The sequence below is a fragment of the Haliotis cracherodii genome, unplaced genomic scaffold (genome assembly GCF_022045235.1).
Source record: "Haliotis cracherodii isolate W230 unplaced genomic scaffold, xgHalCrac1.p SCAF_9, whole genome shotgun sequence".
NCBI lineage: Eukaryota > Metazoa > Mollusca > Gastropoda > Lepetellida > Haliotidae > Haliotis > Haliotis cracherodii.
In genome coordinates this window covers 30102695-30119683 of record NW_027266343.1, presented here as the reverse complement: position 1 = coordinate 30119683, position 16989 = coordinate 30102695, and the positions used below count along the sequence as shown (strand labels likewise).

General features: G+C 40.6%; 2 protein-coding genes across 2 annotated transcripts in view; both read right to left on the bottom strand.

Moving 5' to 3' along the window:
* LOC139453205 (major facilitator superfamily domain-containing protein 10-like) overlaps positions 1-16383 on the bottom strand; it is a 55875-nt gene extending 39492 nt beyond the window's left edge. Inside the window, exon 1 of the mRNA XM_071234834.1 lies at positions 16313-16383. The gene's annotated coding sequence lies outside the window, so the exon portion shown is untranslated. The remainder of the gene's footprint in view (positions 1-16312) is intronic.
* Positions 6313-13864, bottom strand: LOC139453204 (protein fem-1 homolog C-like). The gene is made up of 3 exons (XM_071234831.1): positions 13782-13864; positions 11716-12015; positions 6313-11036 (listed from the first exon to the last, which is right to left on the bottom strand). Exons 2-3 carry the CDS (start codon positions 12001-12003, stop codon positions 9417-9419), a joined length of 1908 nt encoding a protein of 635 aa, XP_071090932.1. The 5' UTR covers positions 12004-12015; positions 13782-13864; the 3' UTR covers positions 6313-9416.
* Positions 16384-16989: the final 606 nt, after the last annotated feature.

Genomic DNA, 16989 nt, shown 5'->3' with positions numbered 1-16989 from the left:
GGTTATCTGGTAAAGGAGCTCTCGAGTTTTCGAATGGATTTCCCAGGCTTGTAAACCAGACCGATGTTGTACTCCTGTGTCTGCAGAAGAAAGAATTGCAGCCTATTAAGGGCCTTTCAGAGTAGCTCCTTAGATATTACTACTTAGGCATATGGTCGGTTACAATAGTGACGAAATGTCAAAACATATAATGATGCTAACATCTCTTTTTCAATCTGATCGTATCTCTTTTCAGCATCGGAAAGAGAACAACTTTCAGAGGCAATAGGCTGGAGTAACACCGACCCACAAGTCCGTGCTCACATGCGTCATTTTCCATAATGAGTTCCTTGTCTGGGTCATAGAATGCTGGAACATACCAACTTTCCTGTTCATGGTTCATGTTCCTGTCCAAGGTACATCTTTCTTGGGTGAGGTTGCGCATGGGCGCAGTGACTCCCATCAAATTTGGTAGAAACTTTGACAACTAGTTGTAATACAACTAGCATGTATTGCTCTGACTTTCTCGGGATCGGACTGTAGCCCGTTCTCTGTGATCAAGTAACCCGTGAACGTGATTCCTGTCATCCGCAAATGCAGTTTGTGTGGGTTTAACTTGATATTTCTCTCATGATATCTTTTCAGGAAACCATCGAGATGCTTGTCATGATCCTCTGTTCCTTTCCCATGTATGAGATCATCGTCGGAAATACCCACCACATCTGGTAAACCTTCTAACTCGTGATTCAATTGTTTCTGAAATATTTCAGATGAGACAGACACGCCAAAGGGTAGCCCAAGCCAGCTGCAGCTACCAAAACAAGTCTGAGAAAGTTGTGAGCATACTTGAGTCTTCTTCAAGTTGAACATGGAGATATCCGGATGATTAATCAGCCTTGGAGAACTCCCTTGACGGGTGGAGTATAGTGTTCTCCCTGTAATGCCTTTTTCAGCTCCTGTGGAAATAACAGATCATAAGATCCACTGATCTTTTCTGAGTGATTGCGATTTGAAAACCCATGGAGTTGGCTCATTGACAGGAACAATACCCCAAATCTTGCATGCGACTTTGAGCTTAGGGCACACGCCCAGTAGGCATGGCAACAGGTAAAACAGTTTCATCAACCGAGACCATCCAAATAACAGTAGAACACGGATATAACGAACAACTTGGGTACCCAACATGCTGTCAAACTTTTTTCTACTTGTCGACCGCATTACCACTTGCTACACGTTCAATATTCTCCTCATGAGTAGTCACAAGTTGTATTCTAGTTACATAGCTACAAGAGGTGTGAAGTTTTCTTTACGATCACAAACTCAATAGAATATTTCCATTTGGTAGCAGGATTCCGCACAGAGATTCGCACCTTTCAAAGAGTGACGTCAGTCTCGTTCCACATCCCCAAGTTCTTGGTCGTCGAAGACAGCTCGGACAGCTTATGATAAATCAAACTTGCTGGAATAATGTGAGCAGATCTACATCTTCTCGAGGCAAGGGAGTACACTGACAACAAAAGTCTAGGTCCCACCCATGCCGAACTGGGATGGAATTTCCAGGGTCGATCGTAGCGCCACCACTGGCTATTACTATTGTATGTCCCTCCTATTGACCAATCAGATTCCATCACTCATATCACACTTGTATTTGCTTCAAACACAATGGCGGCGCCAAGTCAAAACAATATGATCGATAATCAAGATCTATATTGTAATATAACGGGTCTTACGTCGCGAAGTGCATCAAATCATGTGAGCACCTTGATCAAAAACAATAAATGATTTGTAAAATATCTGTCGACAACCATTTGGCGGTACACATGCTTTGTAAATCCTGCAATCGGACTGCTCCTTGAAATCCATCAACAAAGGTCGTCGACTGCTGCCACCTAGACTTTTCTAGTCTCTGAAATGAACATATCGTACATAAAAAACCAGTTGTTCAGTTATCTTAATACAAATATAATAAAAAGGAGCCCAGTGACTCTCTTCATTTTCTGATACTGCAGTGATCTAGACTTGCCAAACATTATAGACTTGCATGGGCTGTATTTGATATATATTTGTAGGGTCTGTAAGACAGACTAGCTGCCTCCATGTTACGTGCTGACATCTATGACATAGGACCATGGGTCCAATAAGAACATAAAAAAGGTTTTGGTGTTGAGAGACTGTTTCTGTACTGATGTTATGTAGGGTCATGTCTTGACTGTAAGACACTATCGCGCCTCTCTGCTAAAGTGAAATAAACTGACAAAAGTCTAATGTATTGCCCCCAACCCTTGCAAGCAATCTGGACGGCCCTGTCGCTTGTTCAACTGGCTTAACTTTTACCTCCACCTGGTTCAAAAAGTTCAGGATGACCCTGTGGTTTGTCTGAGGTGGAGGAAAGCCTGATATGATGCAGGTCTAAAACTTTCACCACTTTTGTGAAACAGTGTGGCTGCTTGTACTTGAATGGACAAATGCCTGTTTTCCAGTGCTAGACACTATCCACGAGACCACCGATGCGGTCTATTCACTAGAAGGACCACACAAGACACACTGCAGTCTATGTTTTAATCATCACTTGAAACATGATCAATATGACCTCATCACCTCTCAACAACACACTTTCAGTTCATATGAGCAAATAAATAAGGTTATTACTGTGAGGTAACCAAGACAGTGCCACTACACTGCAGCTCACCTAGTCATGTAGTCAACCAAGGAACCAGTCATTATAAATCAATGACTTCAGTATTCCAGTTCAGTATCACGGTGTGTCAGCATAATTTGGGAGGAAAGCCTGAAGTGATGCAGGTCTCAGACGTTTACCACTTTTGTGAAACCCACAAGCACAGGTATGGTGCTGACAGACCTAGAAACATAATCAGTGTGAACTGGGACTCAAACCCACAATTATGTTTCTAGCATGCCCCAGTGAAACAACAATTTGCGCCACCTAAGACGACTGGGCCACCCGTGCTCCCTTCAGGGGAGTTTACAGAGCCAAATATGCAAATTGAGAGAATTTAAGAGCATGAACAAAGGTCAAAATATTAAATATTGCATTGGACATGTTGAATTGGACAACTATGAAAACAAATATCAAATTTCATTACATTTAGTACCAAAATGGCAGAGTGGCTGTGGCAGCCATTTGAAAATGAGATCAAGGTCTCTAGAACAAACTGGAGTTTCATTACTAGAGGGAACAAGCAGTGTCAGCCCCAATGGTTCAGTGATTCTGAGAAGGATGCTTAATTGTTTATTACGCATGACGACTGATATGACTGCTAGATAAACCAGCCATTATGCAAGTTCAATTGGCTTTCAGATGGAGAAGTGTAGGACAAACTACCACGACATATGCTCACTTGAACGTTCAGTGAACTAAAGTGGACCAAATATACAAATATTCTATGAGTGCAGCAGACTCTGAACAACAATAGACTGCTTATCTGCTTATCACAAACAAATGCAATACAGATGAATATGCATAACGTAGATTGTTAAAAATATATAAGATCTTTTCCTGATACCATACCTCTCTGTTTAAAGATCTAATGACATCTCCATAGAAGGTCGCATTATGATAACCCTGAGATAACTTTGATCACCCAATTTAAATGAGTGAGTTGGGTTTAACGCCGCTTTTAACAGTATTCCAGTTATATTGTGGCATGTCAGCTGAATGTGGGAAGAAAGCCAGAAGTGATGCAGGTCTCAGACGTTTACCACTTCGGTGAAACCCACGAGCATGGGTATGGTGCTGACAAACCAAAAAACATAATCAGGGTGAACCAGGATTCAAACCCACAATCATAGGTTTCTGGCATGCCCAAGGGACACATCTGCCTTAGACGACTGGGCCAACCGTGCCCGCCCAATTTAAATGAAGGATGCATGGGTTCTCGAGACAACCAGATGTTGACTTTTTAAAGACATATGACTTCATTTCTTTACATCAATTTGAAATTTCGATTTTACCCCCCAAAAAACCCATAACTATTTTCTTTTCGGGCGTAGATGCCTTGCTCAGAAATGACAGTCAAAAAATAATCCAACACAATATAACAGTGCAGCCTCCATGATTTACATTCATAACTGGCCAATTAACTCATCAAGATATAGAAACATGGATGCTTCGCTGATCCTACCAAGACTTGAGATGTCTTCATGCAGACTGGCTCCTGTGGAGATGTTGCCAGATCTCCAAGCTGAGATGTATGGATCGGAGTAAAATAACTGACTTTAATGAGATTGCAAAAGTTTGCAGCATAGAATAAAGGATATTTCCAGTATCTATATATGACTTGTCACATAACATGAACTAAAGAACAAAGAGTGAGAATTATGTGATTAAAATAAATATTTTAATGATATTCAATTGCATTTTGTATGCAACAAAATTTGTTTCAGTACTCAAGGGACAGAACTCTCATCAACCATATTTTCATGACCATCCTTTTCTCCAAGCTGAGAAACTCTTTCTGAAGATATAGCTTTTCAATGACGAGGCAGGAGAGGAAATATCCTGAGAAAATATTTAGTCAGGGTTGTTTTGAGGTCAATTTCCTGAGAGAAAAAAAACCTCGTGAAAAGAAAATACAACACACAAGCACAAATATAATGATGTATGAGCATGTAAAAACAGCATTTTTTCCATTGATATGAACAAACAGCTTTTTTCTGAACTTTTAAATTGTTTGGTAAATGGAATCCTGATAAACATAGAAAATACAATATTCTACATTAACTTTTGATAGAGGTATTCTGAGTACCCAGGTGGGTAACGAACTTGACCGACAGCTGGACAGCTAGATGCTGTCATACAGAGAGTATTTATTGCTGTGGAACAGTCATTTTTGCAGTGCCTTTTAAACAACATTGCAGACATGCTCAGTGCTCTGTGGCTGGCAACAGTATGAAGTATTTCAAGATCCCCGTCAAAGTTGAGTAGTACAGTTTAGTTCTGTCATACCAAGTCTCCATTATCATGATTATGAACTGGTAAACCAGGTGAATTTTATTTCAATTAAATCCTTTTCTTCAACGCATCCTTTATTATCTAGTGTATTACATCTGTATTCAATTGATACACACCCGGAGCCATTTACAACCATGGCTTACCATGTGAACATCAATAATGAGTGAGTTTGGTTTAACGTCGCTTTTAACAGTATTCCAGTATTCAGCTTTATGTGGGAGGAAAGCCCGAAGTGATGCAGGTCTCAGACGTTTACCACTTCGGTGAAACCCACGAGCACGTGTATGGTGCTGACAAACCTAGAAACATAATCGGGGCGAACCGGGATTCGAACCCACAATCATAGGTTTCTGGCGTGCCCAAGGGACGCAACTCTGCACAGCGAATCGCTGCGCCTTAAGACGACTGGGCCACCCGTGCCCCCACATCAATAATGTCTTTTTTAAGGCCAAACTTTTTAAAATTTTATGTTTAACAGATTTATTCCAGCTTTTCAACACAAAGTCGGTCAAAATATGAATAACAATAAAAATAAATGTCAATTATTTATTTATTTATATGAAAGCCATTCTGCCGTAGAGTCAAAACTGCAGGTGGCCTCTTGAATCACTGATAATATACATGGAATTGATATAAAATCAGAAAACATTTTATCTTGTATAAGAGGGTCTATATTACTAGGGGGAGATAATTTAGTGTTTATTTTTTCTTAGACCGGCTGCATTTTAGGAGGGGTGGCTGGTCTGTGAAATGATTTTTTTTTAGAGTGGCCTAAGGAACAGTGGTAAAAATCCATTGATATATATCAAAAATATCAAAATATTACCTTTGGTTATTGAATTTCTCCTGTGAAAGAAGGACTATTTATAAACCAGCAATGAAAAGGAGGTAGGTATAACGCCCATTATGGCCCGCTGGAAATATCGTGTCTTAAAGTTGAATAAAACTTTGAAATATTGGTACAAAACTATCATACATTCAAATGGCTGACCAGTAGCCTCTTTACTTTCTAATTACTTTCATGTCATTTTGCACATGCTTAATTTGCTAGAGTACATATATCTTCATAGTAAAAATCTACACTGATAAATTTATTGGCTTGTTAACATGCCTAAAGAAACATGTTTAAGAACACTTTTTCATGAATCAATTGTTTGTAAAAATAACATGTCGTAACCTTGGTTACCATAACAACTTAATGATCACAGACATGCTAATAGTTGTATTCCTTCACCGAATATTACTGTATGGAAGTTATTGCTTAAGGCAAAACAGAGGCATAAACAAAAAGGACTTGCTGAAATGTTTCTTCAAGACACATCTTGATTTTCATCTTATTATTATGAGGAGTGAAAAAGAGATGTGTCAGGTCTTCCCTTTTGTCAGAAAATCCAAAAAACAAAAAAGTCTTTCGTTGCCTGATCTGCAAGATCATAGAAATTATGTCTATTCTTCTCAAAACCTAATTTTGAGAGTAATGTTGAAAGCCAAATACAGCCATACGCCAGCAATATGAAAGCGTGGGTCACCAGAAATGCGTTTCGCAGATTGTACTGATGTGGGCAATCAAACCCAAGGTGACAGCCTCCATGGTGTAGTGGATAGAGCATCTGCCCGGAGACCGCTTCCATGGTGTAGTGGATAGAGCATCTGCCAGGAATCCACCTCCATGGTATAGCGGATAGAGCATCTGCCTGGAGACCGCCTCCATGGTGTAGTGGATAGAACATCTGCCAGGAGACTTTCTCCATGGTGTAGTGGATAGAGCATCTGCCCGGAGACCGCCTCCATGGTGTAGTGGATAGAGCATCTGCCAGGAGACTTTCTCCATGGTGTAGTGGATAGAGCATCTGCCCGGAGACCGCCTCCATGGTGTAGTGGATAGAGCATCTGCCTGGAGACCGCCTCCATGGTGTAGTGGATAGAGCATCTGCCCGGAGACCACCTCCATGGTGTAGTGGATAGAGCATCTGCCCGGAGACCGCCTCCATGGTGTAGTGAATAGAGCATCTGCCCGGAGACCGCCTCCATGGTGTAGTGGATAGAGCATCTGCCAGGAGACTTTCTCCATGGTGTAGTGGATAGAGCATCTGCCCGGAGACCGCCTCCATGGTGTAGTGGATAGAGCATCTGCCCAGAGACCGCCTCCATGGTGTAGTGGATAGAGCATCTGCCCGGAGACCGCCTCCATGGTGTAGTGGATAGAGCATCTGCCTGGAGACCGCCTCCATGGTGTAGTGGATAGAGCATCTGCCAGGAGACTTTCTCCATGGTGTAGTGGATAGAGCATCTGCCCGGAGACCGCCTCCATGGTGTAGTGGATAGAGCATCTGCCCGGAGACCGCCTCCATGGTGTAGTGGATAGAGTATCTGCCAGGAGACCGCCTCCATGGTGTAGTGGATAGAGCATCTGCCAGGAGACCGCCTCCATGGTGTAGCGGATAGAGCATCTGCCCAGAGACCACCTCCATGGTGTAGTGGATAGAGCGTCTGCCCGGAGACCGCCTCCATGGTGTAGTGGATAGAGTATCTGCCAGGAGACCGCCTCCATGGTGTAGTGGATAGAGCATCTGCCCGGAGACCGCCTCCATGGTGTAGTGGATAGAGTATCTGCCCGGAGACCGCCTCCATGGTGTAGTGGATAGAGCATCTGCCCGGAGACCGCCTCCATGGTGTAGCGGATAGAGCATCTGCCCGGAGACCGCCTCCATGGTGTAGTGGATAGAGCATCTGCCAGGAGACCGCCTCCATGGTGTAGCGGATAGAGTATCTGCCAGGAGACCGCCTCCATGGTGTAGCGGATAGAGCATCTGCCAGGAATCCACCTCCATGGTGTTATGAATAGAGCGTCATCACAGAGACCGCCTCCATGGTCTAATAGATGGAGCATCTGCCCAGAGATTGTGTCTGTGCACCTGCCCTGTGAGTGCAAGGTCAGTGATTCAATTCCCATCAGAGTCTTACAAAGAGACGTTAAAAGGTGGTACTTGTTATTGTGCCCGACGCTGGCCATCAAGGTGATAAAACAAGGACTGGTCAACTCAAAGTTCAACAACCTGGCGAACACCCCAATACCCCAAAAGACAGTGAGTGGGATTATAGATCTTGCAGGTGTTTTACTTTGGCCTGTATATTTTTATATTTCTGTACCCTGAGGGTTGAAGTGTAATGCCTTACAATTGCAATAGAAAGGTGTTTCCCTTGTTCAAAACAAAACATGGTGAGGGAGAGACGAAAATCGGACATGGACTATTTGAACGTTGATTGTACCGGGTATTTCTTATCACAACAGACATCTCAGACCAGTTTTACGCACATGCTCCAATTTAATTAGTTTCAATGATTTCAACATACATACCCTATTGCATCCAATGGGATTTGCAGTGGATATTACTTGAGCCCATTTGATTTGTTATCCACACAGAAAACAGCATGTAATGTGGATGATCACTGCTACAAGGTACACTTCCTGTACAGTGTGATGACGACTGTCATGTAGATGTGTGAGACGGTGGGGTGGTGGATGAGATGGTAGGGTGGGCTTTTTGTAAGAGACACAATATCTTTTTGGTCACTACTTCAAAACACACAATTTGTATCTATCAAAGGAGCCAAACCATTTTTAAAAAATCAAAACATTTTTTGTTCAGGCCATCCAATATGTCCAGCGAACAATCCATTTTGGGGGAAAGAGAAATTAATTATTCTCCAAGCCCCCATTCCAGAATATAAAATGGTAGCTCTCTTAGGCAGTCAACAATATTACATCCACAGTGCTGGATGTCAATAATGGACAAGACAGGCAATGACCAACAGAACGAGCAACAATACATGCCGACAGGATACAATGACACAATCAGCCTGTGGAGCATGGTCACACATAATGAGCCAGGTCATACAGTGAAAACAGCCAATATTTCATGTAGTCTTATCAAGAGCATCGATCTACTTTGTTGGAGTAGGATGACTCAACTCTTATATCAAGCACTGGGGCTTTGGATTCTCCAGAATCATATCTGTAACCATGGTAACCTGTAGGAATTTATTGTGTTAATTTATGCATTGTAATGAAAAAATAGGCACTGAAGCAATCTTCCAAGTGTTGCATGTATCAACTGGCAAGTGGAGATTCCTTTATCCCATAATGTTATCATTATTTGTTCAGTTGTTGACAATTCAAACACTACCCCTACTTAAAAGGAATAGTTCCAGTTTCCATTCTCAGTTGCCATATAACAGTCTTTAAAATATTTTGTACCCACGGGTCAATGGGGGTCTTGATGACAGTTTGTATTTGAATCCCAACCTGGGATAATGGAAACAATAGCAGTTCCAACAACAGGAAACAAAGACACGACTTCATGTACAATAATAAATAATGAATACTGATTGAAGACGTCAAAATATCACAATGCATATACAATACACACTCAACGTATTCAACAACTGACTGAACATTCAACCACTATCCGTGTATAGCAATAAACGGTAACAAAGTAACTGGCACTTCTGCTTCATAAGGAATCCCATGTTTCTTAATTACTCGTGCTGCAAAACATTTCAGAGATAAGTATTCCATTGGGCAAATGGGATACCCATGAGATTTCAGGAGGTCAAGGGCACTATGGCCCTCGTTATTGCACATATCGGCATGGGCTCCATGGTTTAACAAACAGTACAGAATACCCTCGTCATGAAGCTCAGTGTATGTGAGAAACTTTACACTGTTGTATAATGCAGTGTTCCTTCTCTGATCAACAGCGTTCACATTGGCTCCACATTCGATGAGCACCTGCACAACACTCAAGGCTGGAAATGCAGAATAAAACTCCTCACTGGTGAGGCTGATTTTGGGATCGACGGCAAGATGAAGCAAACTTTCTTGTTCAGTTCCCCTAGGATCCTGAAGAACAAGCTCGTGGACAAGACGCTTGAATGGCAGTTTTTCTTCTGGTGGGACTTCAAGTCTGGCTAAGAGATGGATCAGATGAAGGGACAGCTGCATGAGGAGCTGGAAATCCTCAGCAGTCTGTTGAACTGGTTCATCTTCCATTTTGGGCACTCCATTCCGAATGTGCTGAATGAGTAGGTCAAACACCTCAAGGGCATCCCCGAACCGGACTCTTTCATCCGTCGCGCCTGATTCCAGCTCCAGCTGCATCTCCCAGAACAGCTTGACGAGTGCCTGGACCGTGAACAGACACTCGTGGTTGAGAGCCTCGACCTTCTTGTGTCGCAGTTGGAATGCATACTTCCACAAATCTACACACCGCTGGTATCGGTGGGTGTCTGCGTAAACTGCACCTCGGTACATCAAGCCAAAGGTTGTGTCTTTGTGATTTGGACCCAGGATTCGTTCCCGAATCAACAACGCTTGCATGTACACAGAATCTGGATCTATAACTTTCTCTTCAAGTTCCTCAAACGACTGCGGTTCCCTCGCATTGTCATATGCAATCTGGCTGTCGGTGGGCAAGACCTTGAGGACAATGTTCCGAGGATCACCTATGCGTAACGCCATGGCCTTCTTCCACATCCCCAGGCCTCCTGCAATATCATGCTTCTCATCAACATAGTTGGCGCCTAGAAGTTCATAAGCATGAATCATGCTGACCAAATCCTGTACAGTGTTTTCTATGATAAAATCGACAATATTTCCATAACCTCTCAATGCTGCAGTCTGCAAAGAATCATCACAGAAGTCATTCCTGGCACGGTAATCGGAGCCGTGTTTCAGTAAAAGTTCTACCGTTTCTAACCGCCCTTCTCGTATTGCATAATGCAAGGCTAGATTTCCAGAGTTATCTCTTGCATTAACATCAGCTCCTTTCTTAATAAGGAACAAGCACAATTCAGAGCTCTGGACAGAGTTGATCAGGCAGGTGCCCCCATTGATGTTGGGTTTGTGGATGTCGGCTCCATGGTCCACGAGATACTTGACCACGGAGATGTTTGTCATGTAGCATGCCGAACGCACTGGGGTAGAGTCTGTGTCTGATGTGCTGTTGATGTGAGCTCCGTGTTGGACGAGCGTCTTCACGACTTCAAGCCGATTTGCTACAGCTGCACACCATAGAGGAGTTACCTGGTGACAGAAAAAGAAAATTGAGTGAGTGAGTTGCATTTAATGCTGATTTAAACAGTATTTCAGTTATATCACTGCGTGTTGTGTTATGTGGGAGGAAAGCCCAAAATTATACATATCTTAGATGTTTACCATTTTGGTGAAACCCACGAGCAGGAGAATGGTCCTTACAAACCAAGAAACATAATCAGAGCAAATCGGTATTCAAATACCACGATCATACTTTCATAGGTTTTTTTAAAGACATGCTTAAGGATGCACAGTGAATTGGGTGCCTTGCTCAGTTGGGCCACCCGTGACCCAAAGGACACTAGAAATGGGCTTCACACATTGTACACATACAGGGAATCAAACCTGGGCCTTCTGTACGACAAGCAACCACTTTATCCACAAGGCCTAATCAAGTTTCGGACAGACAAACCCAGTGGTTGATACTAAGAGCAACACTGAACTCAGCAACATTCAAGCTAAATGACATAGGCCTGTAAATATATGAGGCTGGTCTAGGCACATCAGTGATCAATATTTTGAACAATGATCCGTGCCATTGGGGTATGCCATGTTGTCAACTTGATCCATTACGTCGCCTCTTATGACCGACACAGGTTGACCTAATCTAAACCCAGAATCCCCAAGGTGTCCTCACCTACTAAAACCCCCAAAGAATGTTGGTGTTCACCTGGTGCCTGGATCTGTCTTCCTCCACCTCGTACACCCCTTTCTGTTCCACATCGGCCATGCACTCATCAAGCAGGTAGTTCCCGATATGGACCTTGCCCTGCAGGCAGGCCATAAACAGAGGTGCATTGCCATTGATCTTGTAGGTGATGACCCGCTTGCGCTGTTCTTTGGAGAACTTCTTGAGGGTGCCTCGGAGCTTGCTGAGCTTGTCCTCCTGGATGCAGTTGTGGATGATGGAGGCGTACCACGACACATCGACATCCTCCAGGTTTGTCTTGGATGTCATTACTGCTGGCACCTGAATTAATTTTATTCAAGACTTCATTCAAAATTCCTCATATTACTTTCGGCGAAATTGTGTGTGAAGTGATCGGTAGATCTCACAACTCACTGTTATTTAAAGCAACCACGGTCAGATTACCACTATTGACACCTTGAAACGAACTTTAGTTGCCAGAGAATGGATACATATATCATAAATGCCATACTTTAACTCGTTAAAATATCTGTGGCAATTTGACTATCATATGTCAACATAACGTTTCCGAAACCGAAATACATGCTGCACATGAAGTTCCTACGGTGACTGATCTAATTGTTCAATACGTAAAAATATCCTACAATATCAATCAGCTGTACCAAAGTGCTACGCTTATGGTTCTAATAATTTTAAATATATATAGTAAAAGCTGCAAATAAAAAAATGTGACATTTAAATATATTATTCCCTATCAAACAATAATTCGGATTCTGACCACTGCATCAAAATTCTTTGAACTTGTATCATTGGGAACTTTTTACCTGAATCACCAGTAGATAGGGAGAAAACGTGTGAAATGTACATTGTAGATCGTGTTAGGTAGGCAGAGCATGTACTGTTGTGTTGGTCATCTATCCCCTACGACTCCACCTCTGTTAACACTCAGCAGCAGGAGACACTGTCAGTACCCAGAGGGCATCCCTGTCACTTTACAATGCTGACATTTTAATTTTTCTGAACCTGAAGTTGAACTATTCAGACTGTGAAGTACATTGATTATTTTCTGCTGTTCGCACTTTGAAGTTTTCTGGTGTTTTGAAATTTGAATTGTTTTGAAGGAAAGTTAGAGAAAGTTCCACTTTGAAACTTAGCAACTTCAGTAGGCTTGCTATTATAAAATACTTTTGACTGTTCCAAAATCGAGAAAGGTTTAATCTTGACATGCTTTAAGTCTTGGAACTAAATAACAGCTGGAGTACTGTTATCTGTTTCTGGATTTTTTTCATTTATTGCATATCGAGATTAGTATCATATCGTGACAAGAATATTGAGATATGTATCGTATCGTGACCTTCCTGTATCGTTGCAGCCCTAATATGTGTCTGCAAGTACTCCTGTCCAATGCTCAGTTGGTGGATTAGTAAACCAATATCCTAAAAGTCTTCTCTTATTAATAATTACACACCACTTTCTTCACATGATAAAGTGATTGCCCAAATATAGTCCACTCTACTTTATCCAAACAATCATTGATGCAAAGAGTTCCTCACATAAGCTTAGTTTGTTAAGCTGCTTGATAGCAATACAAGAATTACTGAGAAATCCTCATGTGGTGATCTGTGCTCTTACCTTAACACTGACAAGTGGACAGCATCTAACAGCATAATACCTTGCAGGGCACATGGCCACACACGGGTAGATAACATTGTCTGAGAACAATTCGATATATCTTAGTATTTTCTGACCAGAATTGGATGAAGGAGAGTTGATGTGCTGTCCATATTAGCCATACATATAACTGAATTTTGCACTTGGGCAGCTTACAACGGCATTAATTGTACACTATATATTCACAACAATGTGAAACATGTACACCCTATATATATGTACAGATATATTTAAAGTTCAAGACATATTGTGAGGTTACACAATGTACAATTTCATGCTATACAGTATTAATATTACTTCTTGACTGGCTTAACATTTTTAAATAATGACATGTTATTTTATACATATTTGGTTGGATGTAGTTGTAATTGTAAATTAATTACCAGTATGCGCAAATTAAAGAAATTGGAACTTACTGACAATGTCGGATGACAAATAGAGAGGTCATTTCCTTTCAGTTACGGGATTTATTCTTCACCTGCCAGTTTCAAAGGGTAGACTACGATTGTAGGTTCCAAATTAACACTTGCCACATATTTTTATCCATAATATTTAGGTTATTTCAAAACCTGAAAGAAATATCATAATAATTAGTAACCATATATGGTTCCTTTGATTTCATTTGCAGATGACATGTCAATATATGGATTTGTGGACGATCCGATCATTGCTGCAAACTACCGGTACCTAAATATAACCTAAGTAGATTTCTAGGCTGACAGACCTAAAATGTTGATATCAGTGAATCCAACCTGTTCTTGTGGCTACCACCATGGAGATGCACTTCACATTTTCTTTACCTGTACCAACTACACTGGCATAGGAAAAAACCTGTATTTTTACTCTAAAGGTTATGATCTGAACTCGATTCTTTAAATTATGAAAATGCAAATTATATAACAAAGGTTAATTAAGAAATAGCAAAATCTGTTCATAATTTCATATCAGTCTCTGACAGATTTCTGAACTTTGTCAAGTTGACAACTGTGTTTTTATGCAAAATAATTGTCTTATTATTTACCCTTGACTGTACATTTTAATTGATGACAGTGTATGACAACTGGAGTGTTATTAACATATATGTTTACTTGTTTACCAATCCAGCTTCACACATTCTGTGAAATAAATATGTTTAAACTATATATGGTCCCTTTGGACATGTTGGAAGATTTTGCTCTATGCTTATCCAACAGTGTAACTTAACATCAGCTAATCTCTAATTAATCATCTAATGTTCCATCTGCTGTAAGTAAGGAGTTATTAATCCGTTGATACTTACTTCTGGCATCTTTTTTAATATTGCCATACCCCCATCTATCAGTGGACAACGATATAACCCGCAGTTCCCCAAGTAAACTTTCTCTATCAACCTGAACTAGATCATCTGCATATTCATGGCGACTAATGAGGTAACGGAAGTTACGTAGTCCGCACATTATTTCCCGCTCTGTGCCCAGAATCTATTGGGAGATCATAAGGGCCATAATGCCAAACTTAGAAATACGTTCTTCACTAGTAACCAAAAGATAAATGCATACTTTGGGCATACTAGGAGTGCTTTTTATATATTTATTGTTGACTCTTAACATTTTTCCATTTTGTGACAAATTATTGTCATCCAATTTTTTTTAAACAATCTTAAAATATCATTTCTGATATTTTGATGTTGACTTATAAAAATATTTTTCTCTTACTTTTGGTAAATGTGCATTGAATACCTATTGCTGATAACACATTTAGAATATTACTTATGCTGTCTTTGCACTTGTCTGGACAAATCACTGATGTCTGGCATGATCATACCAAGTGGTTGGTAGAATTATGTCCTCTTTTTGTCCAATTCGGACCTCCATACACAACTTTTCTCTGTACCGCGATACAATGGAGTTCTCTCCCTTGTCAAACAGAGCGCGAGGCCCGGCCTTTACTCGGAACTATAAATGTAAATAATGAACTTTTATCAGTAAAATATGCATTGTTTGATAACATGAATGATATCTGATACAGAGAACACGAATAAACATAGAGGTTAGTGAGTGCATTTTGTTCCGTTTAGCGTACATGACAAGCACCGCGATACCCCGAGGTTGCAGCCACACAAACACACACATGCACATGATGCATGAGAGTCACTATACAAGTGCAATAGTCTTGGACACGATGTTAAACCCCATTTCACCTCACCCCATCACCAATATCATTAAGAATAAATACAGACAGGCATTATAATTGTTATGTCACCGACGTATTCTGCTTGACAATATCAACAATTCTCTAAATCAATTCAATGTTCCTGAACTGACATGCTGTATGTAGACCCTTCATACTTTCTGACATGGGCGTTAGGTATTAACAACTTGAAGGTAGACCCTACCATGTTTTTTTGTAATCTGGTTTATTTCATCAATCATATCAAAATGCTTGCGTCTTGAAATACAAATGTTGAAACGGAAATGTTTTCAAATGCCCGCTCAGAGACCATATACCCATATATCGGTATATGGTCTATGGCTCGCTGTACTGTATAAATGCTGTAGGTCAATCTATATAAGTCAATGTAAATATCAAAACATTGAAAACATGCAACAGCGCTGTACCCGGAGAACGGTATACTAATTACTATTTTGAAAGATTTGTAAATTTGTATGGACAGTCGCCTCGTCTGCTTTCGCCCAACATGTTTACAAGTCTCACATAATTTCACGCTATGAAAAATTATTTAACCACGTTTATCTGAATTATGGACTTATCGGAATGATGATTATGAAACGAATGAAGACAGAATTGTCGTGGAAGTAACACAGGCTGTGTAAAGAGTGTGACTGCCCACACACTCAGGCGCAACGTCTCAGCAATAATGGCAATTATTTGAACCTACACAATGATTATCATCTCTAACTTTAATCCGAAATTATGAATTGACGCATCGTTATACGTGGCACAATACCTTGCAAGAAACCTCTGATCTGCAGACATTAGATCACACAACTCATCAGGATCCTATATTTCACCATTTTGACATGCAGGTGGCGTAAATATAAGGAGTAGATAACTAAAAATCAAAGGGACGATACTCTGGTCAAATGTTGTGACATACCACAAAAGAAAGCTGAAGTCGGTCTTTTCAAGTAGGCAGCCAAGCATAGATCACAAATTATACAAGTACCAGAACGGAAAGAAATGTTGATTTAAACAATATTTATTTCCAAGAAAAGGGAATGGGATTGGTGAACAGGTTCAACCTATTTAAACACCTCTCCCTACAAAGGACATTTAACAATCAATGAGAGTAAACTGTACATCAAATCATAAATTCAGATTGATTGTACCTACTATTGCAAATATTATGCTGCGAATATACAAGTCCAGAGCTCCAGATAACTTTTTGATCAATTGATTTTTTCTCTTGGGTTTCTATTTTAATTGGGTTATTACATTTTTCATTGGGTAACCAATATTTTTCACTCATCTATTCATCATTCTATTGAGTTTTCCTCTAAATTAGTGAACATTTTAAGATTAAAAATAAAGAAAAAATGTTTAAGATGAACATAACTGTTGCAAATATATAGGATTGACTCCTTTGTATGCATGCTGAAAAAGCTTTATTGGGAATTTACGCGT